The 27,837-nt window shown below is 45.3% G+C and overlaps 1 protein-coding gene across 1 annotated transcript in view; it reads right to left on the bottom strand.

Moving 5' to 3' along the window:
* Positions 1 to 27,837, bottom strand: part of ESPN (espin) — a 185,066-nt gene that overhangs the window by 147,552 nt on the left and 9,677 nt on the right. The window contains exon 2 of the mRNA XM_066607334.1: positions 8,396 to 8,589. Coding sequence (XP_066463431.1) covers positions 8,396 to 8,589 — 194 coding nt within the window. The remainder of the gene's footprint in view (positions 1 to 8,395; positions 8,590 to 27,837) is intronic.

Here is a 27,837-nt window from a genome sequence, read left to right as displayed (position 1 = left end):
GAGGGGGAAGAATATTCCTGGCTGCACACTGAAGTCACAACGTGGTGAGCGGCCGACAGCGGTGCGTGACAGCAGGGAGGGCTCTGCGTGCCACCTCTGGTCTAGAGGATTCTGGTCATTTTATTCATTCTGGTTTATTCCCACTCAAAGCTTGGTGTTATGCATGTTTAGTCTGAAGTGTCTCTCTCCCCTTCCCCGAGGATGGTCTGGACATCTGTATTTCCTGTCTGCATCTTATGCAGACCCCCTCTTCCCTTCCCTTTGACAGGTACAGCCTCCAGAGGTCTGATGTCTAGTGTGTTGTCAGGTGGGTGATGCCTGACACTGCTCTCTTTAGGGTTCCTTCACACTGGTGAGGGTGATATCGTGCCGTAATTCATGGCCCAATACCACCCTCACAGTCTTTCTGAAATCCCCTGGATGTGAGGCGTATTCACATAGAAACAGCCTTGCATTCCTGCGGGGCTGAAGGAATTCCCTGCCGTAGTTGTTACAGCCGCAGCAGGGAATCACAATGTTCTCCCATTGGGTTCACAACAAGGAGCAATATCGCAAAAAGAAAGGAGATGCTGTGTTTATTTTTCACGCAGCTTCGCAGGAGGGAAAACATCGCAAATGAGAATGTAACCATTGAAAATCATTGGTTTCATAATCATGCGTTTTCACTCACTCTCGCATGGCATTGCCCGGGTGAAGCTGGCCTAAGGGCAATGTGCTTGCCTGAAAAATATCAGACGGCACATGCTCCTTGTTCCTCTATGGCTGTCTGGATTGTTCAATAAGGTAAAAAGGTTTTTTACCCTACGCTCACCTACTCCGTTTTCTTGTGCATCTGTTGTAATTTTCAGTTAGGTTTGAATAAATTTGATTGCAACCATATTTCCATTTTCCTGCCCTTCTTGAAAAAGCTGGCATACGTTAAGGGTTTCAACTCAATTTTTTCCTTGATATTCAGTTTTTTTCTCTTCCCTATACCGTATATGTATGCTTTTGTATAGTATAACCCAAGCAAGTACTGAGGAAGAGGTTCTAACACCTCGAAACGTGTATATGAGCTGATTCTAATAACTTAGATTTTTTTTGGCTAATACATCAATTTTCTATTATTATTATTATTTTTATCACATTAAAAGGTTGCTCTAATTTCACCCTTCTAGAAAAAATACATAGATTTTTCTCTTCCATCACTCAGTTAACAGTAACACTGTTAACCTTCTGTGTTACTATTGTTAACCTTGCTTGGGAAATAAAACTTTACCAGCGCACCTTCCTGTATTGTTTTGTTGGGGGTCACCTGAATCTACGCACGCAGGAAGCTGGGATGTCGGAACTCCATGTATTGGTTACATCTCATTAACTTACTACAGGTCAGCCTCGGCGTTACCATGACAGCTACAAACAATACAGTCTGGAAAGCAAGCGCTTGTTATCATTGACTGTCACTACCCCAGCTGATTAACAATTAACAAGAATACGCTGCAGACCACGATGACTGAACTTACAGCATCAAGTTTAAAGTGCGCCTACCGCCATATGGTGGGAAGAAACAAAGACTCCATCAACATATATTGCCTGCAAGATGTAGATCATTACAACTAGTAACAAGCCAGGCACTTCTTGGGCAATTACAGGCCCAAAGGCAACGAGAAGTCAGCTCTTACTGTGGAAGAAGGGAAATGTCAACGTGCTCTAGAGCTGGCAGTACACTAGAGTTTGTAGATGGGCATGTTGGATTTTTTTTCAGTCTTCGAGGGCTGTAGTTGAAAAGTCATCCATGATGAAAGACAGATCTGCATCCCATCAGCGGAAGCCCAAACCAGGCCACAGATCATGGCAGAGATCAATGGGTGATTTGTTGTTTTACCTTATGGCATTGTCATCCAATACAACGACCTTCACAGATCAACCATGAACAACAAGTAGTTCAGAAAATGGATTCTGGAATCCCTAATGTATGGCCAACTTAGGGTTCAAACAAAGGCAAGAGGACTAGAGATGAGCGAACGTACTCGGTAAGGCCGATTTCGCAATCGAGCACCCCGATTTTCGAGTACTTCACTACTCGGGTGAAAAGATTCGGGGGGCGGGGCATGGCGTGGTGGAGTGGAGGGTAGCAGCGCGAAACAGGGGGGAGCTCTCTCTCTCTCCCTCTCCCCCCCACTCCCCTCTGCAACCCCCCGCTCACCCACGGCGCCCTCTGAATTTTTTCACCCGAGTAGTGAAGTACTCGAAAATCGCGGTGCTCGATTGCGAAATCGGCCTTACCGAGTACATTCGCTCATCTCTAAAGAGGACCAATTATACTCCAACTCCCAGGGGTCCACATAAAGCTGGAGCTGGCCATGCTCATGCACATAGATCAGATTCCATCCAGGGGGGTCAATGCAAACATTGAGAAAGGCTTTCCTGGATCCTGTGGGACCCGATCCCATCACTGACACTATGCTGCATATGACCTAAAGGCCATTAAGTGATCAGAGCAAATTTGTGATAAATCTGACTGGAAGTGCAAAAAGGCTATTTTACACTGAACGATTATAATCGTTAATTATTGTTTAGATTCTTGCTGGATCGCGGGGATCTGAATGTCATCGTTCAGTGTAAATGTCCGCAGGATCTGAATGATCATGCAGGCATAAAAAAATCAAAAGACAATCTGCCTGTGTAAAGAGGCAGTATTCGTCTATGAATGACCCGTTTACTGTGAATGGTAGTGGGGGGTCGAAACGCTCCCTGGCACTGTCTCTGAAGACAGCCACAGTGCTCTAATAATAAAGACAGCCAGAATGCTTCCGTAAGAGACAGCCACAGTGCACCCATAATAACGACCATCACAGTGGCCCCACTTAATCGAAGAAATACATGTTACAGGGATACTAGACCGGATGCAACATGAGAAGGTGAGTAATGGTTGTTAATTTTTTTGATTTGATTCTCTACCCTAACATGGCCCCCACAATCACCCAACGTAAACCCAAATGAGATGGTTTGAAATGCGTTAGGCTGCTTTCAAATGGCTGAGAAAATTGTGAGAGATTTGTGTGTTGTGAGACCAATCAACGCCTCGCCCATTGTTTTTAATGGGGTGGGAAAACCATTGCAGGGCGTGCGTGCTACACATGATGTGAAGATTCCCACTGCAAACAATGGGAAACAGCTACCAATCCTCTGGCACGGGTGAAAGCTGCGTCGGAGGATCAGTACTTCCGTGCGGAAATCGCACGTTCCTGAGCATGATATGGGCCCGAGTTTCACAGCCCAATATCGCACTCACCCATGTAAAGTTATCCTTGGACTCAGGGGCGTAACTAAAGACTCAGGGGCCCTGATGCAAAAGGTGAGCTGGGGCCCCCCCTATATGTACCCGTACCCATACCTAAACCATGCTGCACAGAGACATAACTTGAAGCTTCTGGGCCCCAATGCAAAACCTGTAACAGGCCCCCAACTATAATGCTTTATTCATAGTACTGGGCTCCCTATATGGAGAAGAGAGGCTTTATGGGCCCCCTAAGGCTCCTGGGCCTGGGTGCAACCGCATCCCCTGCATCCTCTATAGTTACGCCCCTGCTTGGACTGCAGAGTGAAAGAAAAGCAGCCAACACGTGCTCAACACCTCTGGGAGCTCCTTCAAGACTGTTGGAAGACCTCATGAAGTTGATTAAGAGAAAGCCAAGACTGTGCAAAGCTTTCAAAGCAGTTTTCACATCTTCAATTCAAATTTACAATGTAGTAAAAAAAATGGAAAACCATGGAATGAAAAGGTGTGTCCATTCTTTTAACTGATAGTGTATGTTGAATGTCTATGGTTCCTCCTGAAAATGTATGAATAAATTGACAACTGTACATTACCATTCCCCTTGTCAATGGGATGAGTCCCTGCCCCCTCTGACATTGTCCAGTCTGTGCCGTCAGTGTCAAACTTTGTAGGAACACACCTTTTTGACAAGGGGAATGTAAATGTAATTCCAGAAGGAATAATAAAGGAATGAATAATAAAACAGACATATCAGGAGAGTGACCGGATCCTCTTTAAGTATCCAATGTAATGCTATGCATTTAATGGCATTAATATCCCTAATGGATGACCCAAGACATGTAGAACGCATCAACCAAGCTCGAGGGGAGCAAGAAAACAAAGACATGGAAAAATCAGCAGATATAATTAGTGTTAATTTGTGCTTCGATCACACAATCCTTCTGCACACACATCAACATAAAATCAAATGATACATCGGCCTATTGAGCCCTTAATTGTGATGAAGATGGAATTTCAGGTGTTTGTAAAAGAAACTATCATCATCCAGAGGAAGCATTGTGAAGAGAAAGCTCTCACCTGAGATAAATAATTTATGTGCTTTCTAAACTAAAACACCAGGTGACTAGTGCAAGAGCAGGTGAAAAACATAAAATACAGCACATGGATGCGGAGATAACACAAATATACACAGCAGGGAGTAAATATAAAAATACATCAGTGACCAGCATTGAGAAAATTTCAGTGTATTCCATTCCAAACACGAGAAAGTTACCATCTTCCATATCCCTTAACTCCACCCCTCTTCTGCCACCCCCCTAAAAAATGAAAAATAATCTGGGCCCGCCAGAAGGAATTTTTCTGAGATTACAATATCCTTTTCAGTAATAAAGAATAGACCCGGTGCCAGACCCCGGCAAACCTGGGCCAGCGCCAGGGCCCACCACACCTGAAGTGTCAAGGATCTTGCTACAGGTGGCAAAGAAGATAGAAGAAAAGGACTTGCTTGTGTGCTATGGAAAAGATCAGGACCAGCGATGATGTCATGAGGGGCGGAGTTCAGCAGTGGAGAATAGACTGTATGTTAGTGCTGGATACCTGTAATGATGTCATGAGGGTTGGACCTCAGCAGTGAAGACTGAAAGTCTTTTGATTATGGATTTTTAGGTGAGATCTTATATCCAGACGGAAACACTGGAAGTTGTAGCTCTCCCCTTCTGATTTCTCATTATGATAGCCTAGGGGTGCTGGAATTTGTAAGTCTTTTATACTCCCTTCTTGAAATGTTTTTTTTTTTAATATTACATATCAGCATGGACATGCTGGAACTTGAATTACCACCTCTTATATTCTCCACTTGTAATTTCCTCTGTTTAAGGAGTATTCCAGGACTTGTACTTTTTTTCTGTAAATAACCGACAAATCATCAATAGATAATTGGCAGGGATCCACCACTTGGGATCCCCATGATCGGCTGATTCTTTGGATGACTGTCAGTGCAGGAAGCAAATTGCATTGACCGTAGCACAGTGGCCCCAGTTGGTACTGCAGGCACAGCTCACATTGAATTCAACAGGAGCGGAAACTACAGTACCAACCCAACCTGGGACAATATGGGTTAACAGGGTATTCCAGGAATTTTTGTTTTTCTGTTGATGACCTCCAACATTAAGGCAGCAAAGAGAGATTATTACTGTGCTGGGAGCTGCAGTGCTGGCATTATTTTGGACCCGATGGGGGCTAACTGTTGTGTCAGGGCACTGGAAGGGGCATTGGAGGCAGCACTAAAATGGGAAGTTTATGTTCAAAGAAGAGTTGCGGCTGAAAGATATCTTCATGGCAGTACAGACACAGCTATAGAACACACAAGATAATTTGAGAGGCTGCAGCATGTACTATATAATTCATTTCAGAGGGGGCAGAGTATGCATTCTAAATCATTTCTGGGGGCACAGTATGCATTATTCATTTCAAGTGCACAGCATTGATTATGAGTAGCACTATACAGATGACACAGTATGTAGCACTTATAATTTCAGAGGAGTTGAAGATAAATTATTAACAGACGCACATCCCTAATATATTTGGCGCATGTCTTGCCAGTCATTCTCCAGTTTCTGACATGAATTATAGTAAAGCCGACAAGTTGTAGAAGTCCATGCCCTTTTTGTTCTTAAACCTCATCCACCTTTAGGAAAAGGCAAGCAGGGCGCAAAAATGTACCACTTGTGCCAAAATTTGCAGCTCTTTGATGACAGTAAACTGGTAAAATTCAACAAAATAGACTCCACCACAGTGTAAAAAGTTTGGAATTCACTGTAACATCTATCTCCACTTCAAACCTAGAAATTCAGACCTGATTGCATTGAACCGCATGAGCCCTAATTTCTTCATATCACACATAGGGGTGCAGCAAGCTGAGCTATGAGGAGCAGTTTTTCGTGGTCCTTATACTGTAAAGTCCTTTATGTGTCGCTATATGCTTGCCTCTACTTTACTTTCCCTTACCAACAAAATGATGGCTCTGTAAGGTCCAAAAAAATCTATTTGTGACTTTTAATTCTAGAGAGCTGCTACTTTTTTTAGCACAGAGAAAAATAATCACTAATGTTCATTGTTTTCTTAACTCACAAAGTGACAAACAGACAAATAAATCAGCCCTACAGTGAAAAGACCCCATTAAACAGCTCCACATATCGCTTGCAGGTATGCTTAGGTTATAAGGGGGGTTATTAGGGCTCTACCAGGCTTGAACCAGCCTACCAAGGAGCCAGTGGAACCCCCCTGGGCCTCTGGGCCAGACACTAGGATGCATTAGAATAGTGTTGGGTAACCGCTCTGGTCCAAAGACTCAGTATGTGCACAGCTACTAATCAGCTGGTTCATACAGACATCATTAACGTATTTACAGCACTGATACAGCCAACCAATCAGCAGCTGTGCAAGTGCCATCTAGCGCTATTCAGCGGTCCCAGCGCCAACACAGACTCTCACTGTGCCTGAAGGAAGAATTATCAAATGCAGCTCGTGGCATCATTACCTCCTGTTGGCATGAGTTTTGAGGTGTGTCTCCTTCATTAGTCTTTCACCTCCTCTGCTGGGAGGTAAGAGGCCATTTATTTCTTGGATGATAAAAGGGCCCTGAGGCTACCTACACACCAGCGAGCATGATATTAGGCCATGAAACTTAGGCTAGGAAAGCTTTCATCACACACGTATGCACATTGCATGGCATGCGAGGCATTATAGTTCCCATTGAAAACAATGGGCAGAGCATTGCGAGGAACGCAAAAAGTTAGAGCATGTTGTGGTGACTAGGAGGGTCTACTCTTGACACGAGGAGCTGGGTGGGTAAAACTGTCACAGGTCACGGCAGCACTCACCAGTCCCCTTCCCGGACCTCGTCCCAAGTGCCACTAGGCCACTTCCAGACACCTCTAGGATAGGGATGGTCAATAAACATTTACAGAGATTTTCAGGTGATACCACTGTTCCTTTTTCCACCGGTATAGGACGTCGGCGGTAATAAGCAGAGTCCACACACTGTTAACTTTTTAGTACCTCAGTCCCTGGGAATGGTCAGGGCCTGGGAAAACTTTACTTTAGTAACTGGAACACTTCACAAGGTACAGTAATACACCGATGCAGGCAATACAGAGAAATACCATCTGGGAGGAACTCAGGATTATGCTGGTCCTACAATCCTTAGGACTTGTACAGAACCACTCCTGGAAGGGTATACTCAGGATGTACCAGAACGACAGTCCTAGTTATCTGTCTGAGACCACTCCTGGAAAAAGGGAAGGGGCAGACTCTCCACAAATAATCTCTGGACACAGTACCTCTGCACGGTGGTCTGGGCTCGCCTTTGTACTCACTCTCTGACACTTTCTCCTTACTCACTACTGGCTCTTCACATTGATATCCTGAAGATACCTTTATTCCTCTTCCATTCTCTTCACCACATGAGGGTTGAAGGTACCCCCATGTGGCTGGCACTCAGAAGAACTCCTGATGATCAAACTCTGAAGAAGAACTAGAAGCCTATTATCACACCCAATCACTTATATTTATAGACTCCAAACATACCACATGACATGAGATGGATACATTCACGGACATTAATTCTTCATCCACTGCAGCTGTGCAATGCACATAACAAATGATAGGACAGTTTCTGCACAGTGCATCTACACAAGACATTACATGTATGACATTCATGGAGGGGCCAAGAATATATGTTCTGGGCCACTACAATGTCACGATTTCTTCCCACACCACTATGTAGGAAAACATCACTCGTGTATATGACTGCATTCAAAAGAATGGGGTTCATATTCCCACAACATTTAAGCATCTTGCAACGCACAAATCTTACACAATTTTCTCGTTTGTGTGAAACCAGCCTAATACTGTTTACCTGCAAAACCGCACGCTCATTATCAGTTTGGGTTCTACTCTGATACAACTCCTATAATGTTACAATTTTCCAGAGTATCTGAATCACTGAATATAGAAGAATAAGTACATAAAAACAGCCGAGATAGACCTATAGAGAACATAAGTACAATAGAATACAAATCCTTAGGGTAAATACAAATGGATAATATCATGGACAAGAGCCCATTGACATCTTACTTTGGACAATACTCTATGAGATGTTGCAATGTAGGGAGATCTCCTTTGGCCGCTGCATAGTGTACAGGAAGTGCTCCAGTGTCTGTAGTTATCATTGCATCATTCGTTCCAAATCGTAGTAACCAACCAATTATTTCATGGTGGCCAAACCTGGCAGCTAAGTGCAGAATAGTGGCACCAGAATTGTCCTTGTCCTGTAAGACAAAAAACATGATTATAGAAGTTAGTTTCATGGAATCAAAATACATGTATTCATGACAAAGAGCATCTACCGCTACAAAGTTTTGATTTGAAGTATTTCTTTAAGAAAGAAAGTTTAGCAATTTTTAGTCCATGAGCATGTGTTCTCATGATATATGAGAAGGGCCGATCTTTGGAACACCCGTTTCCATACAATGCTGAAGCCACTTCATGTACGGTTGTAAAAACGCAACTATATTCCACTTCATCCAGCTGAGGTTTTGTAATGGAGGTCCATAAATAACACAGCACAATCAATAATCTAGGGAATGTAGCTGGCTAGCAAACTTTTCATAATTTTAGGACCATGTAGGGGTGCAAGTCTCACATTCCCAGGACAGTGATGCTTCCTATAGTAATCTCAAGCAATGTTGCCCGAGCCACAACTTTCTCTCTCCTAAGGTACAGTCCTAATTCCAAGAAGCAAACCCTGTTTTTAGTTCCTAGGCCAATTGCATGAAATCAGAAGGCTAATCACATATCCAAATCTGTTACTGACTATAGAAAGTGTAGGAAAGAGCTGATCAGCTCTCATATGACATTTGCGCCAAATTCACAGGATATTTAACCCTTTAAGGACCAGGATGTTTGGGTCCTAAAGGTCCAGACACTTTTTAGGGATTTTACCCATGTGGTCGTTTTACTACCTTATTTTTTTTTTCTTCAGTTGCCAAAAATGTTTTTGCTATGTTTTTTTCCGCCATAACAGATAGGACTATTTTTTATATCTTTTTCTTTTTTCACTGCCTTTTTTTACGCTTTTTATTTTTATTGTGGGTAAAAAGCTAAAAAATGATTTTTTTAAAAATTTAGAGTTATTTATTTTAAAAATTAGTATATTTACACTAAAATAAAGTATGGGAATGGGTTCCTCATTTTGTTTCGGATGTTTTGATATATAATATTGTATAGTTTTGGATTACAGGGCACTGATGATGATTTTCATTGGCGTCGGGGGTGTCTCGTTTTCTTTTTAATGTATAGATTTTTATTTTATTCTGTAATTTTTTAAAATTTATTTTATAACTTATTTTTTACTATCTATGACCACCATGACATCACACTTTTCCACTGTAGCCGGGGCATGCATAGGAGTTCCAGTTACAGGAAAAAACATCCTCTGTAGTGACAATAATCACTAATAGAGCTGATCAGAGTCTGCTAGGACCCAGCGGCTCTGTTCTAATAGGGGCACCTGGAAGTCACGTGATCCCCGGGTCGTATTGTGGAAGTAGCACTTTCACTCTTTAGTACATAGTGCTCGTTGAGCACTATGTAGCATGGAAAGGAGAAGGCAGAGGACAGCTGAGGAACCGAGCTGCTCCTGCTTGATTTCAGAAGCAGAGGCTTTAATCCTTAAGCACTGCACTTCTACTTCGGCCAGGATTAAAGCCCAGGACCAAGGGCTGTATAGTTACCGCGCTTCATCCTTAAGGAGTTAAAGGGGCGATCACATGAAGAATAATAAGTATATTTTAATAAAACACCAAATTCTGAACAAATTTTGTATTTAAACTCAATTTAAAAAGTCAGTCATCCAGTGAAGAGTTATGAGATTTACTTACACAGTATGGCACAACCTGGTGTTCACAGTATATATAAATGTGCACATGCACCTAATAAGCGGGACGTTGGAGGACGCACATGCTCAGTCACTCTCCCCACAACCTGCCCTCTACATAGCGATCCTCTGTTTACTGCAGAGCAGCCAATAGATATAGCTTTCTGCCTGCCTGTCAGCCTAGAGTACAGGGCAGTATACCTGAGATGATTCCTCATGCAGGGAAGTAAGAACGGGCTACATTGTCAGCTGCCAGAGGGGGAAGAATATATTGCAGGAGGACGGAGCACTGACCAGCACAAGTCTGGATTCCATCAGTCGGACATGGCTGTAGCTGTAGCTGAAGAATAGCCTTTATTCAAGTACATAAAACAATGTGTTTTGAATTTGGACTATATTCTTCCCCAGGCAAATGCACCTTTTGAATTCAGTCCAAATTTGATCTCCAGTCAACTCTCCATTCTCCTGCAATATTTATTTAATCACTGTCTTCTGCACGTCTTTATGATATGGATCTGTAGAGCAGGCAGTAGACTATGGCACATTTACCACGCACTAACTGTGTTGTGTATTGCCTAAGGAAGAATCCTGAGAGGTTCAAAAGCTCGCTATAACATCATGTATTTTGTTAGCCATTGAAAGGTATCATATCTACAAGATTACTTGGTTTCTCTTACTGAGAACAATCACATTTTGTGTAATACACAAGCATATCAGGTGAGCACTTTACTACCTCCACTGCAATATAGTCATCCAAGGAGTCTTCACATGAAGCGGCCATCTTTTTCTATATATAGGGGCAAGACTGATGCTATTTAGAACCCACCACCAGCAGTACCAAGGAGCACACGTGGAAGCAAAAAATGATGACTTTTTTTAATGATAGGAACAATGAAAAAAAGTTTAAATCAGCTATTAACAGCCTCTCACGACGTTTGGTATTAAGATGATTGATAGGACAAGCTCTGCCCCAGTACTGCCTTTAAAATTCTTCAGAAATACGTCATCAGTAGTTGATGGACAGAAGTCCACCGCTCGGGACTTCCTGCTTCTCTGCTGGTCAGGACATCCCATCCAGTCCTCAGCAGCAAAAAAGTCGGATGTGCCGCAGAAGCGCGGCCCTACCATAAATTTCAAAGGTAGGAAAGTCATCGGCAGTACTTCCTCCGCTGTGCGCTTATGGCAGGTCCAGCCTGCTGCACTGGACAGCCGGCTGGATGATCAGCTGATAGACGGTGGTTGTTCCCAAGTGGTGGACCCCGTCTATCAACTACTGATGACCTAAACAGAGAATTTCATTCCCACTGATTTCAATGGCCAATACCAGCACTTCCTCCCCTGGATAGCGGGCCATAACAACTGATGGATGGGGGACCACCGCTCTATCAAGTATTGATGGTTTATCCAGAAGATAGGTCATCAGTGAAAAAGACTGGCAGATAACGCTTTGATACAAATTATCATACACTCTGCCCACTTTATGGTCCAGCTTGGGATACATTCCTGAAGATCATGCACAGCTATGGTATAATACAAGGCTATCCTGCTAATCGGACTCATGTATGAAGACTAGTGCAGACAAGCACTGGCACTTTAAATTCTTCGCACATGAGGTCCAATGACTTCATCATCAGTCCATATCTTTTCATCCCCCAAAAAGGCTTCCTATAGAGCGCTCCTGCCAAGAACTGTTTAATTTGCTAGCGCATCTTACTGCACGAGCTGTCCTGCCTGTTAATCCCCTGTCTCTCTCTCGCACACTATAGCTTTTTACACAAATTACCTGTAATGCTTTAAGCTATAAGCACATCACATGCTTTCACCATCCATCCAACATTGTAAAAGCCGATTAACTGCTCATTTGCATTCATTGTGTTGTGTCTCAGGCAGAACGCTGTACAATCCCCATCAGCCCTGGACTCCCCTCACGGATAGTTTCCAAAAGATCTCAAGTATTCATTCAAAATGGACTTGAAGGGTTGTCTATTTCCGGTGACTTGTCTTTCACCGCGCTTTAGTAGATGAAGCCTACTGTATATTACCGTAGCATCAGTGTGGTTATTTGTATTCATATCTACTTTTCAACATTTGCAAAATATTAGTAAATGAGGGTCATTCTGGTGTCCGCTTCTGCCAAGTTTTTGAAAAGTTTCTGGGAAAGCGGAGTAAAAACCAATATGGCTGCCAATCCAGCTGCTAAGGTAAGGGAAGGCCCAGGGAAGCTAAGCCGATAACAGAATCCTGTTGCGTGACGACTGCCGAGAAGAGAGAGAGTCAACTTAAGCGCTGGCTTCTAGGAGGGGTGGATAGTCAGCTCTCCATTCCCCAGCAGCTGACGGCTGGCATCCTGTGTAACCGCACATATCTGAGGCTGCCCATGGATACGTCATACCTCCCAAGTGTCCCTCTTTTGGAGGGACAGTCCCTGTTTTTGACCTAAGTCCCTCTATCTCTCTTTGGCTCTTAAATATCTCTCTCTTTGACCTTGAAAATAGATTTGCATTAATAAAGTTACCATATTGCTCTCTAAGCTATCTGTATGGTTTCTAACTCTATCTGAGACCCCAATTTGTAGATTGCTCCATCATATGGTTCAATGTGGATCATACAAATTTCTATAGTCGGATGTTTTTTGTGCTGATATTTAAATTAAAGGCATCCAAGTGTATAGATATGGATGGACAAATGGATCTGTCACACAATAAACCATAAGTGTCCCTCTTTGACCGCTCAGAAAATTGGGAGGCATGTATACATGGCACCATGGAAAGAATACTCCCCTTAAAGGGGTTTTCCAGTGAGAATACTACTAATGACCTATCCTCAGAGGTCATGAGTAGTATAGAGGTCATAGGAGCTATTAAAACCCCCTTAATAGATCTTATTGCTACATGTAGCCGACTGAAATCCTCCCCAACAATTGTTTCGGTCTCACTAACCTTCGACTGGGTGTGACCAATTTAAAGCATTGTAAAGGGCACTCCAGTGTTTTCTTTTAGTCTCATTTTGTATCTATCCTCTAACACTGAAACTGCTTTGGGGGACACATACTCTCCTGTCACAGTTACTGATCGCACAGCTCATAGTCACACAGTTATAATAGAGAAGATCACAGCTCATCCTTCTGACTGTATACTTATAGTCAGTAGCTTATTTAGAAGAATATAGAAGGTAATGATAAATACACTCTCCCCCTAGCAGACAAAAATGGTACAGCTTCTAGCTAATGCTGTGCTAATGGGATAGATGTGAAACTGAAAGTTAAAAAAAAAAATCTCACTCTCAAGATGGTGCCTGATAAGCATCTGACAGGGGGCTGCATTGCAGGGAAGTGGCTACAATATACAGAGAAGACCTCCAGAGTGTGACAGGCAATCAAGTGAAAGGGACATGGATGGAAAAACATGTTTTCGCTGGAGTGACCCTTTGAGTTAACATAACTTGTTAAATGTGAAGTTAATGTTTGCTAAATCTGTACAACAGTATACCCAACCTAACTGACCACTGGACATCACCATAATACTGTATAAGTCTATGATACTATATACATAGTACACCACAACTCACAACATGACCATATTACAATTCTATTATACTGTATCTGTAGAGCACTACAACTTCCATTCTACTGTATACATAAACATGACCAACAGCTGGACATGATTGTAATACAATTTTATTATACTGTATACATAGAGCACTACAGCCAATCAACCAACATGATGATAATACAATTCTAAACTCTATAGAATACTACACTGCTCAACATAACTGACTACTGTATCCAAAAAGACTTCAACCAATGTGACCATAATACAGTTCTATACTTTATACATAGAGCACTACACCTTCCAACAATTATGAGGGGGTAGCGTTCCACACTCACCCTTACAGTAGAGCAGGTGCAGCCACTGTCAGTTGCATCCCCCTAGCCATAGGGTGTGGCCCTGCCCCCTCCAGTCTGGAACCTGGCAGGGCGAGCTGCACCAAAAGAAAGCAGTGCCTGCCAACAAAACGCCTGCAGCTGTGTAAAGGTTTCTCCACTGGCCAAAACCACAGTAAGGGCGAGCACCCACTGGCGATTGCGTTTTCCGCGGGAAAAAAACGCAGCGTTTTCGCCGCGTTTCCCGTGATTTTTCCGCGCGTTTTTCGCAGCGTTTTCGCGGCTTTTCCGTTAATTTCCATTGACATTCATGGGTGCATTAGGAGAAAAATAAGGACACATATGCAACTGACAGTTCCTATGTTAAAAACGCAAACGCAACGCAAAAAAAACGCCAGTGGACAGGAACACATGTTATCTCTATGCCTGTGCAGGAAAAACGCAAAACGCAAAACGCAGGTAAAAAAACGCCAGTGGGTGCTCGCCCTTAGGTAGGGATATCGGTAGAGGTGCACGGAACCACACTGGAGAAGCCTCTATGAGGCTAAGAAAGTGGTCCTATCCCCATTGGTAACTCAAATAGTGCAACACCGCCAAGCAGTTCAGCCCCTCTGATAGGGACAATGTATAATGGGCCCACCTAAGCCCACCTATCAATGTCATATTAGCCTTATAAGAGGAATTTCAGCTGTGCCACATGGGGGCAGTGACAGCACTGTGTGTTGACTGGATCAGAAAGGAAAGACACAGACCACGTGAAAGGAGAGGGAGGCTCCCTTCTCTCAAGAAATTTGTCACAAAGTAGATGATGTCAAAATGGACCTGAAATGACATTGAATGGCTGTGATTGGTTCATCGAGTGCTGGCTCTGGTTGGCTGAGCTGCGCTGCTCGAGAACCAATCAGTGACAGCAGTTCCTGGAGGCAGGGTTTTTCAAAACACTGTACCAGGAAGAATTGCTAAAGACAAGTGCCGGGGAGCTTCGGGTCTTTTTGTTTTTTTATTGCAGCCAGGGCTTATTTTGGGGGTAGGGCTTATATTTCAATCCCCCCACCTCCCGAAAATCGTGGCAAAAGAGTGCTACAAAGTTGCGCAACTTTGTAGAGTCATATGAGACTTTGTAGTGATACAAAATCGCAATTTCGCGGCAAGAAAACGCAGCGATTTCGCACAGAACAGAGATGCAATTTTCTTACTGTGATATTGCATGGCCCGTGTGGAAGCGGCCTTAGCTTGTGGGTTTACTATGTGTTGAAACGTTAATGATGTGTGCTGGTTATGTGGGGGTTAATAATGGGCATGTACTGGGATGGCAAGGCACTTTATACAGGTGACATGCGCCAAAGAGAAGCTATATTATAAAAGTGATATACCGCTGTTTTGATGTACCTTTCACACCTTTTATAGGTAAATGAGAGAGACGGTCTGTGTGATGTTCAGATGGAACCCACGGTGCACTGAGGCCGCGATGGTCATGTGTGCCGCAGACCTTCTGAAATACAGTATGCAGAACTATGAATGAAGATTTAAAGAGGGATTGAAGTGCCTTGCCAAACCGAGATCGAGGTATACTGTAAGTGTGACTTCTGGTCAAAGTTTTATGCATAGAGTACCGTTTTAAGTTCAATAAAAGTTATACTTTAAAAAAAAAAATCTGGCCTCCGTCTCCATCTATCAGCTGCTGCGCCATTGTGAGCCTGTTGTCGCACCATCACTCGTGACAACATTGCCCAATCCCTGGACTTATTTGTAATATACTTCTATTACACTCTATACATAGAACACTACACCTCCCAACATGGCCGTAATCCAATTCTATCACACTGTATTTATAGAGCACTACAACTCCCAGCATGGCCGTAATCCAATTCTATAGAGCACTACAACTCCCAACATGACTGACCATTGCAGCAATTGGTTTGAGTGGAAGAAGCACACGGGTGCAGGGTCATCATAGCGATGTCTGAGGCTAACAATAAATGGCAGTACAGGCATCTTTAACCTCCAGTAACTTACATCACTCTCTCTGCTAGAATTACAGCAGCCTCTGACCAGGTACGGTAACGTGACGCCAGCGGCTCTGTGTTAATATCACTACCATTAAGCTGGGTTACTATAACAAGCCAGCAGCGTAGAGGACACATATACTGGCCTCTGCATCCGTCCCTTCTCGGCTCTTTTACAGCTGACCTCTATTAACCCTTTATTTTCCCTGCAGAGATAAAGTACTTGCGCACAAAGACCCATGAAAGCCATAATTGGTTGTACGTCTTGGTCTAGAGGACACGTTCTGTGACATGTTAGTATATGGCAGGAATTGCCTATGAACAACAAGCCATAGGCCTTCTCTGGAGGCTGCTATTAGGAACTTTTATAGGCATGAATAAAAGACAACCCAAAACGTCAGGTGCAAGAAGCCAATTATTAAGAGCAGTCTGGGATTTGGTCAACCCCATGTACATGACTAAATGATCACTTATTTCTCATGACAACTATGAAAAAAGCACACATGCAACTTTTATTTAAGCATTAGTAGTAGAGATGAGCGAACGTACTCGGATAAGCACTACTCGTCCGAGTAATGTGCTTTATCCGAGTATCGCTGTACTCGTCTTGAAAGATTCGGGGAGCGCCGCTGCTGACAGGTGAGTTGCGGCGGGGAGCAGGGGAGAGCGGGCGGGAGAGAAGGAGAGAAAGATCTCCCCTCCGTTCCTCCCGGCTCTCCCCTGCAGCTCCCCGCTCCGCGGCGCTCCCCGAATCTTTCAAGACGAGTACAGCGATACTCGGATAAGGCACATTACTCGGACGAGTAGTGCTTATCCGAGTACGTTCGCTCATCTCTTATTAGTAGTCATTCCGAGAATTTCTGCCGATCGATGGATATCCACGCTGTAGCGTATTTTTTTGGCTGTGCGAATGGCAGATAATATGTTTGGGGCTCAATTGCGACAATTCTTCATTCATGCGATTTTAGGGTGCGTACAGGCGATTGTAAAAATGCATACGGTCGTGTGAAAGAACCCAAGGTGCATTGGCACAGGCCAATGATTGCTCGAATGGATGTTTATTCTCAATCATAGCCACATGCAGACATGCCCAGTAGAGATGAGCGAGCGTACTCGTTTCGGGCAATTACTCGATCGAGTATCACTTTTTTCAAGTAACTGCCTACTCAGGCGAAAAGATTCGGGGGGCGCCAGGGGGCGGGGTGGTGGAGCGGGGGGTAGCAGTGGGGAACAGGGGGGAACTCTCTCTCTCCCGCTCACCCCCGGCACCCCCAAATCTTTTCACCCGATTAGGCAGTTACTCGAAAAAAGCGATGCTCGATCGAGTAATTGCCCGAAACGAGTACGTTCGCTCATCTCTAATGCCCAGCAATCAGTCGAGAAACAAGCAAAATGCTGTTTTGTGGTTGGTCACATCTTTTATGCAGGCTTAAAACTCATCCTACTGTATATTGGCAGTACTTCTTCCAGTGTAAGTAGGGGGTGTGCTGCTAACTATAATGAAACCTGCATGGGGATGTACAATTCACTTAATGATGGTTTTTCCTTAAGCAATTTATGATGATTGTCACATGTAAAAGACTGCTATAACATGAGCATTTCTCACTTGCAAAACACAGGGGGAGCTATGCTGATAGTGACTGACACCTGGATTTGTTCAATCACTATGACGAGGCTGCAATCAGCATTTCTCCACCTGCATTTTGCGAATCAATGTAAATGAACCCTTGTAATGCAATTATTCCTAGTCACATATAGAGTTCTGTCTCAGCCTATTACCTATAGCTTGATTCTGTCCTGTAAACCGTATCACTGAAAACCAATAGCCAAATCCATGAAGAAACCAACTACCAACTTTCTCTTGGATATCTTCTCATCAGCATTGGTATTAGTATTTTGAATAGTGACTGAATGCCTTTTAGAAAGTTAAGAATTAGGTCTTATTTCCATGAGCGATATTGCCGCGCACGATTGGGCGATGCGCAAAAACTCACATGAATATGAAATCCATTTTTTTAATGGATTAATTTACACAAGCACTTTTTTTCCTCGCAACAATGCTGCTCTCCCTTGAAACACATATCATAGTGCCGGATGTGTATTCCAGCTAAATACTGAGGAAGGGGTGCTACAGCCTGAAACACGTTTATGTATGTTGGTTTAAGTTGAGCTAAAATTTACCTAACGTCTTGTGCTTCTCTTAAAGAAAGTTGCACCTACACCCACTTTTTAACTCACGCTAGCTTGTATATACGTCCTCTTTCAAAGTTTGTGACATTTCTGGGTTGACTGCATGGGTCAAAAACGCTACTATAGTTCCCATTTTCTTCCCTGCAAAGAAGGAAAAAAATACCCTACAAAGATATTTCAACTTTGCCTCCTGGGTGCTGCTTCACCCTCTCCTTTTTTCTACTATTTTCCAAATACTTGTGTGGCATAGGGGTTACAGGGCCCGGGTGTGACTACTACCTCTGCTCCCCTATGGCTGCTTCCCTGGGCATAAGTGCTATATCCTAAGAGTTCAACAGTTGGGGCATGAACTGAAAGTCTAGGTGCAGCTAGCCATTACTGGTAAAATGCTAGTGTTAGTAATACCCATGTAATGACACCTAAGGGACATTTCACGTGGAACAGAATTATGCGACAGGAAGCGGCCAAATCCGCAGCTGCGGAATTCCAAATCAAAATCTGCAGGTCTAACTATGAATTTTGATGCAGAATTGCAAGCAGGGTTCATGGCATTTTCAATTCTGCATCAAAACCCACAGGCAGCCTGTAGATTTTGGTGCAGAATTTACTGTGACTTGCGGTGCATTGTGTGAAATCTCCTTCACATGGTGTGAATTTTTCAGCAACAAATCTGCAGCATTTTTCAAAAAGTTCTCAGCATGCCTATTTTTGCTGTGGAATTCTGCTGTAGAATTCAACCCTTGCAATACCAGGGTTAAATCCTGCAACAAATCCCCTAAACCACCCCCCCACCCCCCTCAAATTAGGACGATTAAGGTACGGATTTGGCTAGCGCCGTTTTCCTGCATGATTGCTCTGGTATTCTGCTGCAGAATGCTTGCAGGGATTACGTCATGTGAAGGTTTGAGATTGGCCACCATGATTCTAGATTAACCAGCAGAACCTGCAGACGAAATTAAAATGTTTAAGGATACATTCGCATGCAGCGAAAATGGTGCAGAATTTCCATAGCAAAAATCGTATCAAATGTATACCAACTTTTTTCATAAATTGCCACAGATCCAGAAGAGACTTCATCCCTTCAATTGAAAGGGTGGAAAAGGTTGCAATATCAAAGTCAAATGGTGCTGATTTTGGCGCGAATACACACCAAAATCCATCATATAGAAAATGCAGTGGATTTTGGCGTGAATCCGCACCAAAACCTGCAACATGTAAAGTACCCTATAGGCATTTACCAGTACTGCAGCACATTCCCATCTATTTGAATGGGACTGAGCTGTAGTAAGCTGCAGTACCAGACATAGCTGCTGCAAAATGTACAGAGCTGTGTATGGTAGACAATTAAGAGCTCCACAGCCTTTTGAATCAGTTGATCGTAGTGTTCCCAAGATTTGGACCCCCAATGATCTGATATTGATCCCTTACCCTATGACTAGGCCATCATATTAATACCTTAAGTACTAAAAAATCCCCTGTCTTGCTGTCACAGCAGCAGCAGGAGATCGCAATGTCCTCACTACATTTTCAATGGGGCTGGCGCTGCTGCCGCCGGCCCCATTGTAAGCAAGGTGAAACCCCTGGATGAGGAAATATCGCGACCTTCTCCCATTGCTTTCAATGGGGCCGATGCTGCTGCCCCACTGAAAGCAATGGGATGAAGGGAACCCCCTCGCAGTGATGCAAAGCTGTTTTTACGTGAAAACGCCTCTCATCCAGGAGTTTTTAGAAGGTGTGCAAGAACGATATCGGGCCGTGAATCACAGGCCGATATCGTTCTTGCCAGTGTGCAGGAGCCCTTAGGTTCACACGGGGGCGAAAATCATGTGATTTTCTCATGCTGCGATAGTCAATAAAAAAGCAGAATACAATGTTTTTCTTCCCATCTGCGATGTTTTCACTGATGCAATGTTGAGGAGATAAAAAAATCACGGCTCGCTCTATCTTTCTGCGATGTGCGATTTTTTTTTTTTTTTTTTTTATCTCCCATGTATTCCTTGGGAGGCTTCTTTTTCATACAGTGCAATGCTACAAACATGCATTGCGATGTGCTTTTAACATTACAAAGTCCCATTGACTTTTGCTTTTAAAAAAATTGCACAATTTCCTTGTGGGCGGTAGTGGTGTGATGTGAGATTATTCTTAAAAAAAAGCGTCGCTGGCGCTCACAAGTCGCAGTGAATAAGGATGCGATTTTGCCGTGATTTTCTCTTGGCAAAATCGCAATCGCCCGTGTAGAATTAGCCCTAAAGAATCATAATATTTTTTTCTTTCCATCAACTTTCTTTTTTGTGGGATGAGTTCTAGTCTTCATTTATCCCATTATTTGGGAACATAGAACATTGTGATCACTTTTTATTCCATTTTTATAGGGGTAAGATTAACAAAATCTGTAATTCTAGCATGTTTTTGTTTACTTCTTTACAACCTTTATCGTGTGGTATAAATAATACATTAAATTAATTCTGTGGGTCAGTACAATTTCAATAATACAAAATTTTGCAGCTTTTTTTGCAACTTTTTCACCCTTATTTTAAATCACTGCATTCAAAGAACCTTTTTTTTCATCAATGGTGCTCTGTGCGAGTTTCTTATTAGAAATGAGTAGAGATGAGCGAGCACCAAAATGCTCGGGTGCTCGTTACTCGGGACAAAATTTTCGCGATGCTCGAGGGTTCGTTTCGAGTAACGAACCCCATTGAAGTCAATGGGCGACCCGAGCATTTTTGTATTTCGCCGATGCTCGCTAAGGTTTTCATGTGTGAAAATCTGGGCAATTCAAGAAAGTGATGGGAACGACACAGCAACGGATAGGGCAGGCGAGGGGCTACATGTTGGGCTGCATCTCAAGTTCACAGGTCCCACTATTAAGCCACAATACCGGCAAGAGTGGGCCCCCCCCCCCCCTCGCAACAACTTTTACTTCTGAAAAGCCCTCATTAGCAATGCATACCTTAGCTAAGCACCACACTACCTCCAACAAAGCACAATCACTGCCTGCATGACACTCCGCTGCCACTTCTCCTGGGTTACATGCTGCCCAACCCCCCCACCCCCCCCCCCGCACGACAGTGTCCACAGCGTACACCAAATTGTCCCTGCCCATCCTTCAGCTGCCCTCATGCCACGCCACCCTCATGTCTATTTATAAGTGCGTCTGCCACAGGAAAAGCAGGCACACACTGCAGAGGGTTGGCATGGCTAGGCAGCGACCCCCCCATAAAAGGGGCGGGCCGATAGTCCACAATGCTGTACAGAAGCAATGAGAAATCCAATCCTGTGCCACCTCCATCTCGAGCTGCACACGTGGGCATAGCAATGGGGAACCTATGTGCCACACACTATTCATTCTGTCAAGGTGTCTGCATGCCCCAGTCAGACCGCGGTTTTTTATAAATAGTCACAGGCAGGTACAACTCCGCAATGGGAATTCCGTGTGCACCCACAGCATGGGTGGCTCCCTGGAACCCACCCGCTGTACATAAATGTATCCCATTGCAGTGCCCTGGACAGCAGAGCTAACGTCAGATGAAATGCAGGTGGGCTTCGGCCCAGACTGCATGCCCCAGTCAGACTGGGGTTCTTTAGAAGTGGACACATGCAGTTACAACTCCGTGTGGACCCACAGCATGGGTGGGTGCCAGGAAGCCACCGGCGGTACATAAAAATATCCCATTGCATTGCCCAACACAGCTGAGGTAGTAATGTCGTGCTTAATACAGGTGGGCTTCGTCCCACACTGCATGCCCCAGTCAGACTGGGGTTCTTTACAAGTGGACAGATGTAGTAACAACTCCCTGTGGACCCACAGCATGGGTGGGTGCCAGGAAGCCACCGGCGGTACATAAAAATATCCCATTGCATTGCCCAACACAGCTGAGGTAGTAATGTCGTGCTTAATGCAGGTGGGCTTCGGCCCACACTGCATGCCCCAGTCAGACTGGTAATATGTACCTTAACAGTAACCTCGTTGGTGGTAATGTGGTGGTGACTGCGGACCTGGTAGCGCGGTTTTATGTAGTTGGTTTTCGGAATGTGGCCAGGATTAAGTGGGCCGTGGCGGGGGGATGGTGGTGGTGCTCTCTTGTTGTGTCGTTAAAGGTGAAATTCTTGGACTGCCACCAGACGGACCAATGCAAAGGTATTTGCCAAGAATGTTTTCATTGTTGGAGGAGGAGGGGGATGTTTTGGAGGCACTATGTGTCCTCTACACGTGTCCGTGGTTATATGCACCTTAACAGTAACAGCGTTGGTGGGCAATGGCCTCGCCGCCATCATGTCTTTGTGAAGCCTCTGTTTCCACACCCCAGTGACATACCATTAGCAGTGGTATAGGCAGAGCCCAGAATTATTAACATTTCAGCGGTAGCATTAGGGACAGGCCCCACTAACATATCACTAGCAGCAGTATAGGGGGAGCGCAGTCTTAGTTCCATTTCAGTAATAGTAGCACTCAAGACAGGCCCCAGTAACATTCCCATTGCAGCAGTTTAGGGAGATAACAGTCTCTTTCACATTTCAGTAGCTGCAGTATAGACAAGGCCCCAGTTACATTTATGTAGCTAAAGTGTAGACCAACCCCACACACCTTTCTGTACCATGAGTGCAGGCGAAGAACATAGAAATTACTATGATTACACTGTAGGTGAGGGCCCAAAAAAATTGGTGTACCAACAGTACTAATGTACCTCAGAAAAAATTGGCCATGCCCAACCAAGATGGCAGGTGAAACCCATTAATCGCTTTGGTCAATGTGGCTTAAGTGGTAACTAGGCCTGGAGGCAGCCCACTTGAACGAAAAATTGGTTCAAGTTAAAGTTTCAACGCTTTTAAGAGCATTGAAACGTATAAAAATTGTTTAGAAAAATTATATGAGTGAGCCTTGTGGCCCTAAGAAAAATTGCCCGTTCGGCATGATTACGTGAGGTTTCAGGAGGAGGAGCAGGAGGAGGAGGAGGAATATTATACACAGATTGATGAAGCAGAAATGTCCCCGTTTTGGATGGTGAGAGAGAACGATGCTTCCATCCGCGGGTGCAGCCTACGTATTGCTTACGTATCGCTGCTGTCCGCTGGTGGAGAGGAGAAGTCTGGGGAAATCCAGGCTTTGTTCATCTTGATGAGTGTAAGCCTGTCGGCACTGTCGGTTGACAGGTGGGTACGCTTATCCGTGATGATTCCCCCAGCCACACTAAACACACTCTCTGACAAGACGCTAGCCGCAGGACAAGCAAGCACCTCCAGGGCATACAGCGCGAGTTCAGGCCACGTGTCCAGCTTCAACACCCAGTAGTTGTAGGGGGCAGAGGCGTCACCGAGGACGGCGCTGCAATCGGCTACGTACTCCCTCACCATCCTTTTACAGTTCTCCCGCCAACTCAGCCTTGACTGGGGACTGGTGACACAGTCTTGCTGGGGAGCCATAAAGCTGGCAAAGGCCTTGGAGAATGTTCCCCTGCCTGCGCTGTACATGCTGCCTGATCTCTGCGCCTCCCCTGCTACCTGGCCCTCGGAACTGCGCCTTCTGCCACTAGCGCTGTCGGATGGGAAGTTTACCATCAGTTTGTCCACCAGCGCCCTGTGGTATAGCATCATTCTCAAACCCCTTTCCTCTTCGGGAATGAGAGTGCAAAGGCTCTCCTTATACCGTGGATCGAGCAGTGTGTACACCCAGTAATCCGTAGTGGCCAGAATGCGTGTAACGCGAGGGTCACGAGAAAGGCATCCTAACATGAAGTGAGCCATGTGTGCCAGGGTACCTGTACGCAACACATGGCTGTCCTCACTCGGAAGATCACTTTCAGGATCCTCCTCCTCCTCCTCCTCCTCCTCCTCCTCTGGCCATACACGCTGAAAGGATGACAGGCAAGCAGCATGTGTACCCTCAGCAGTGGGCCAAGCTGTCTCTTCCCCCTCCTCCTCATGCTCCTCCCCCTCCTCCTCAACACGCTGAGATATAGACATGAGGTTGCTCTGACTATCCAGCGACATACTGTCTTCCCCCGCCTCCGTTTCTGATTCCAAAGCGTCTGCTTTTATGCTTTGCAGGGAACTTCTCAAGAGGCATAGCAGAGGAATGGTGACGCTAATGATTGCAGCATCCCCGCTCACCATCTGGGTAGACTCCTCAAATTTTCCAAGGACCTGGCAGATGGCTGCCAACCAGGCCCACTCTTCTGTAAATAATTGAGGAGGCTGACTCCCACTGCGCCGCGCAAGTTGGAGTTGGTATTCCACTATAGCTCTACGCTGCTCATAGAGTCTGGCCAACATGTGGAGCGTAGAGTTCCACTGTGTGGGCACGTCGCACAGCAGTCAGTGCACTGGCAGATTAAACCGATGTTGCAGGGTCCGCAGGGTGGCAGCGTGTGTGTGGGATTTGCGGAAATGTGCGCAGAGCTGGCGCACCTTTCCAAGCGGGTATGACAAGTGGGGGTAGCCTTTCAGAAAGCGCTGAACCACCAAATTAAAGACATGGGCCAGGCATGGCACGTGCGTGAGGCTGCCGAGCTGCAGAGCCGCCACCAGGTTACGGCCGTTGTCAAACACGACCATGCCCGGTTGGAGGCTCAGCAGCGCAAGCCAGCGGTCGGTCTGCTCTGTCAGACCCTGCAGCAGTTCGTGGGCCGTGTGCCTCTTATCTCCTAAGCTGAGTAGTTTCAGCACGGCCTGCTGACGCTTGCCCACCGCTGTGCTGCCACGCCGCGTGACACCGACTGCTGGCGACGTGCTGCTGCTGACACATCTTGATTGCGAGACAGAGGTTGCGTAGGAGGAGGAGGAGCGTGGTTTAGTGGAGGAAGCATACACCGCCGCAGATACCAGCACCGAGCTGGGGCCCGCAATTCTGGGGGTGGGTAGGACATGAGCGGTCCCAGGCTCTGACTCTGTCCCAGCCTCCACTAAATTCACCCAATGTGCCATCAGGGAGATATAATGGCCCTGCCCGCCTGTGCTTGTCCACGTGTCTGTTGTTAAGTCGACCTTGGCAGTAACCGCGTTGGTGAGGGCGCGTACAATGTTGCGGGAGACGTGGTCGTGCAGGCCTGGGACGGCACATCGGGAAAAGTAGTGGCGACTGGGAACCGAGTAGCGCGGGGCCGCCGCCGCCATCATGCTTTTGAAAGCCTCAGTTTCCACAACCCTATACGGCAGCATCTCTAGGCTGATCAATTTTGCAATGTGCACGTTTAACGCTTGAGCGTGCGGGTGCGTGGCGTCGTACTTGCGCTTGCGCTCAAACTGTGGCGCTAGCAACGTCTGGACGCTACGCTGAGAGACATTGCTGGATGGGGCCGAGGACAGCGGAGGTGGAGGTGTGGGTGCAGGCCAGGAGACGGTACTGCCTGTGTCCTCAGAGGGGGGTTGGATCTCAGTGGCAGGTTGGGGCACATGGGGAGAGGCAGTGGTGCAAACCGGAGGCGGTGAACGGGCATCGTCCCACCTTGTGGGGTGCTTGGCCATCATATGCCTGCGCATGCTGGTGGTGGTGCCTCCCCAGCTGATCTTGGCGCGACAAAGGTTGCACACCACTGTTCGTCGGTCGTCAGGCGTCTCTGTGAAAAACTGCCACACCGTAGAGCACCTTGACCTCTGCAGGGTGGCATGGCGCGAGGGGGCGCTTTGGGAATCAGTTGGTGGATTATTCGGTCTGGCCCTGCCTCTACCCCTGGCCACCGCACTGGCTCGGTCTGTGCCCACACCCTGACTTGGGCCTTCGCGTCCTCGCCCGCGTCCACGTCCTATAGGCCTACCCCTACCTCTCAGCATGGTGTATTACCAGTGATTTGATTTCCCAGCCAGGAAATAAATTGGCGCAAGCCTGCTGTTAAACTTAGCTGGCTGCGTATGATTTTTTTTACGTTCTCCACCCAGCACACACGTACCCAGAATGCTGAGGACTGTCAGAGGCAGGCCAAATAGAATTTTTTCCCTTTTTTTTAAAGGAAAGGCCCACTGCGTATATTCAATCAGTAATAAATGTGTTGTGGCCCTGCAATGTGTCACAGAACTGCAGTGTTGCAGAGTTATTAAGTACAGCAGAGCGGTGATTTCCCAGGCAGGAAATAAATTGGCGCAAGCCTGCAGGCCAAATAGATTTTTTTCCCTTTTTTTTAAAGGAAAGGCCCACTGCGTATATTCAATCAATAATAAATGTGTTGTGGCCCTGCAATGTGTCACAGAACTGCAGTGTTGCAGAGTTATTAACTACAGCAGAGCGGTGATTTCCCAGGCAGGAAATAAATTGGCGCAAGCCTGCAGGCCAAATAGAATTTTTTCCCTTTTTTTTAAAGGAAAGGCCCACTGCGTATATTCAATCAATAATAAATGTGTTGTGGCCCTGCAATGTGTCACAGAACTGCAGTGTTGCAGAGTTATTAAGTACAGCAGAGCGGTGATTTCCCAGGCAGGAAATAAATTGGCGCAAGCCTGCAGGCCAAATAGATTTTTTTCCCTTTTTTTTAAAGGAAAGGCCCACTGCGTATATTCAATCAATAATAAATGTGTTGTGGCCCTGCAATGTGTCACAGAACTGCAGTGTTGCAGAGTTATTAACTACAGCAGAGCGGTGATTTCCCAGGCAGGAAATAAATTGGCGCAAGCCTGCAGGCCAAATAGAATTTTTTCCCTTTTTTTTAAAGGAAAGGCCCACTGCGTATATTCAATCAATAATAAATGTGTTGTGGCCCTGCAATGTGTCACAGAACTGCAGTGTTGCAGAGTTATTAACTACAGCAGAGCGGTGATTTCCCAGGCAGGAAATAAATTGGCGCAAGCCTGCAGGCCAAATAGAATTTTTTCCCTTTTTTTTAAAGGAAAGGCCCACTGCGTATATTCAATCAATAATAAATGTGTTGTGGCCCTGCAATGTGTCACAGAACTGCAGTGTTGCAGAGTTATTAAGTACAGCAGAGCGGTGATTTCCCAGGCAGGAAATAAATTGGCGCAAGCCTGCAGGCCAAATAGATTTTTTTCCCTTTTTTTTAAAGGAAAGGCCCACTGCGTATATTCAATCAATAATAAATGTGTTGTGGCCCTGCAATGTGTCACAGAACTGCAGTGTTGCAGAGTTATTAACTACAGCAGAGCGGTGATTTCCCAGGCAGGAAATAAATTGGCGCAAGCCTGCAGGCCAAATAGAATTTTTTCCCTTTTTTTAAAGGAAAGGCCCACTGCGTATATTGAATCAATAATAAATGTCTTCTGGCCCTGCCTACACAATTCTGTCCCTGTAGTATTACTGCAGGGCGCAATGCTCTGCACGGCCGATTTGGAAAAAAAAAAAAAAGTGCAACACTGCTAACAGCAGCCTCCACACTACTGCACACTGTTAGATGTGGCCCTAAGAAGGACCGTTGGGGTTCTTGAAGCCTACACTAACTCCTAACGCTCTCCCTATAGCAGCTCCGGCACCAGCAGCACTGTCCCTGAACTATGTCAGAATGCATCTGTGGCGAGCCGCAGGAGGGGCCGATTTATATACTCGGGTGACATCTGATCTCCCCAGCCACTCACAGCAGGGGGGTGGTATAGGGCTGGAACATCACAGGGGGAAGTTGTA

The sequence above is a fragment of the Eleutherodactylus coqui genome, chromosome 6 (assembly GCF_035609145.1).
Source record: "Eleutherodactylus coqui strain aEleCoq1 chromosome 6, aEleCoq1.hap1, whole genome shotgun sequence".
Lineage (NCBI taxonomy): Eukaryota > Metazoa > Chordata > Amphibia > Anura > Eleutherodactylidae > Eleutherodactylus > Eleutherodactylus coqui.
Note: the sequence above shows the minus strand (reverse complement) of the source record. Positions and strands in the feature narration are given on the sequence as shown.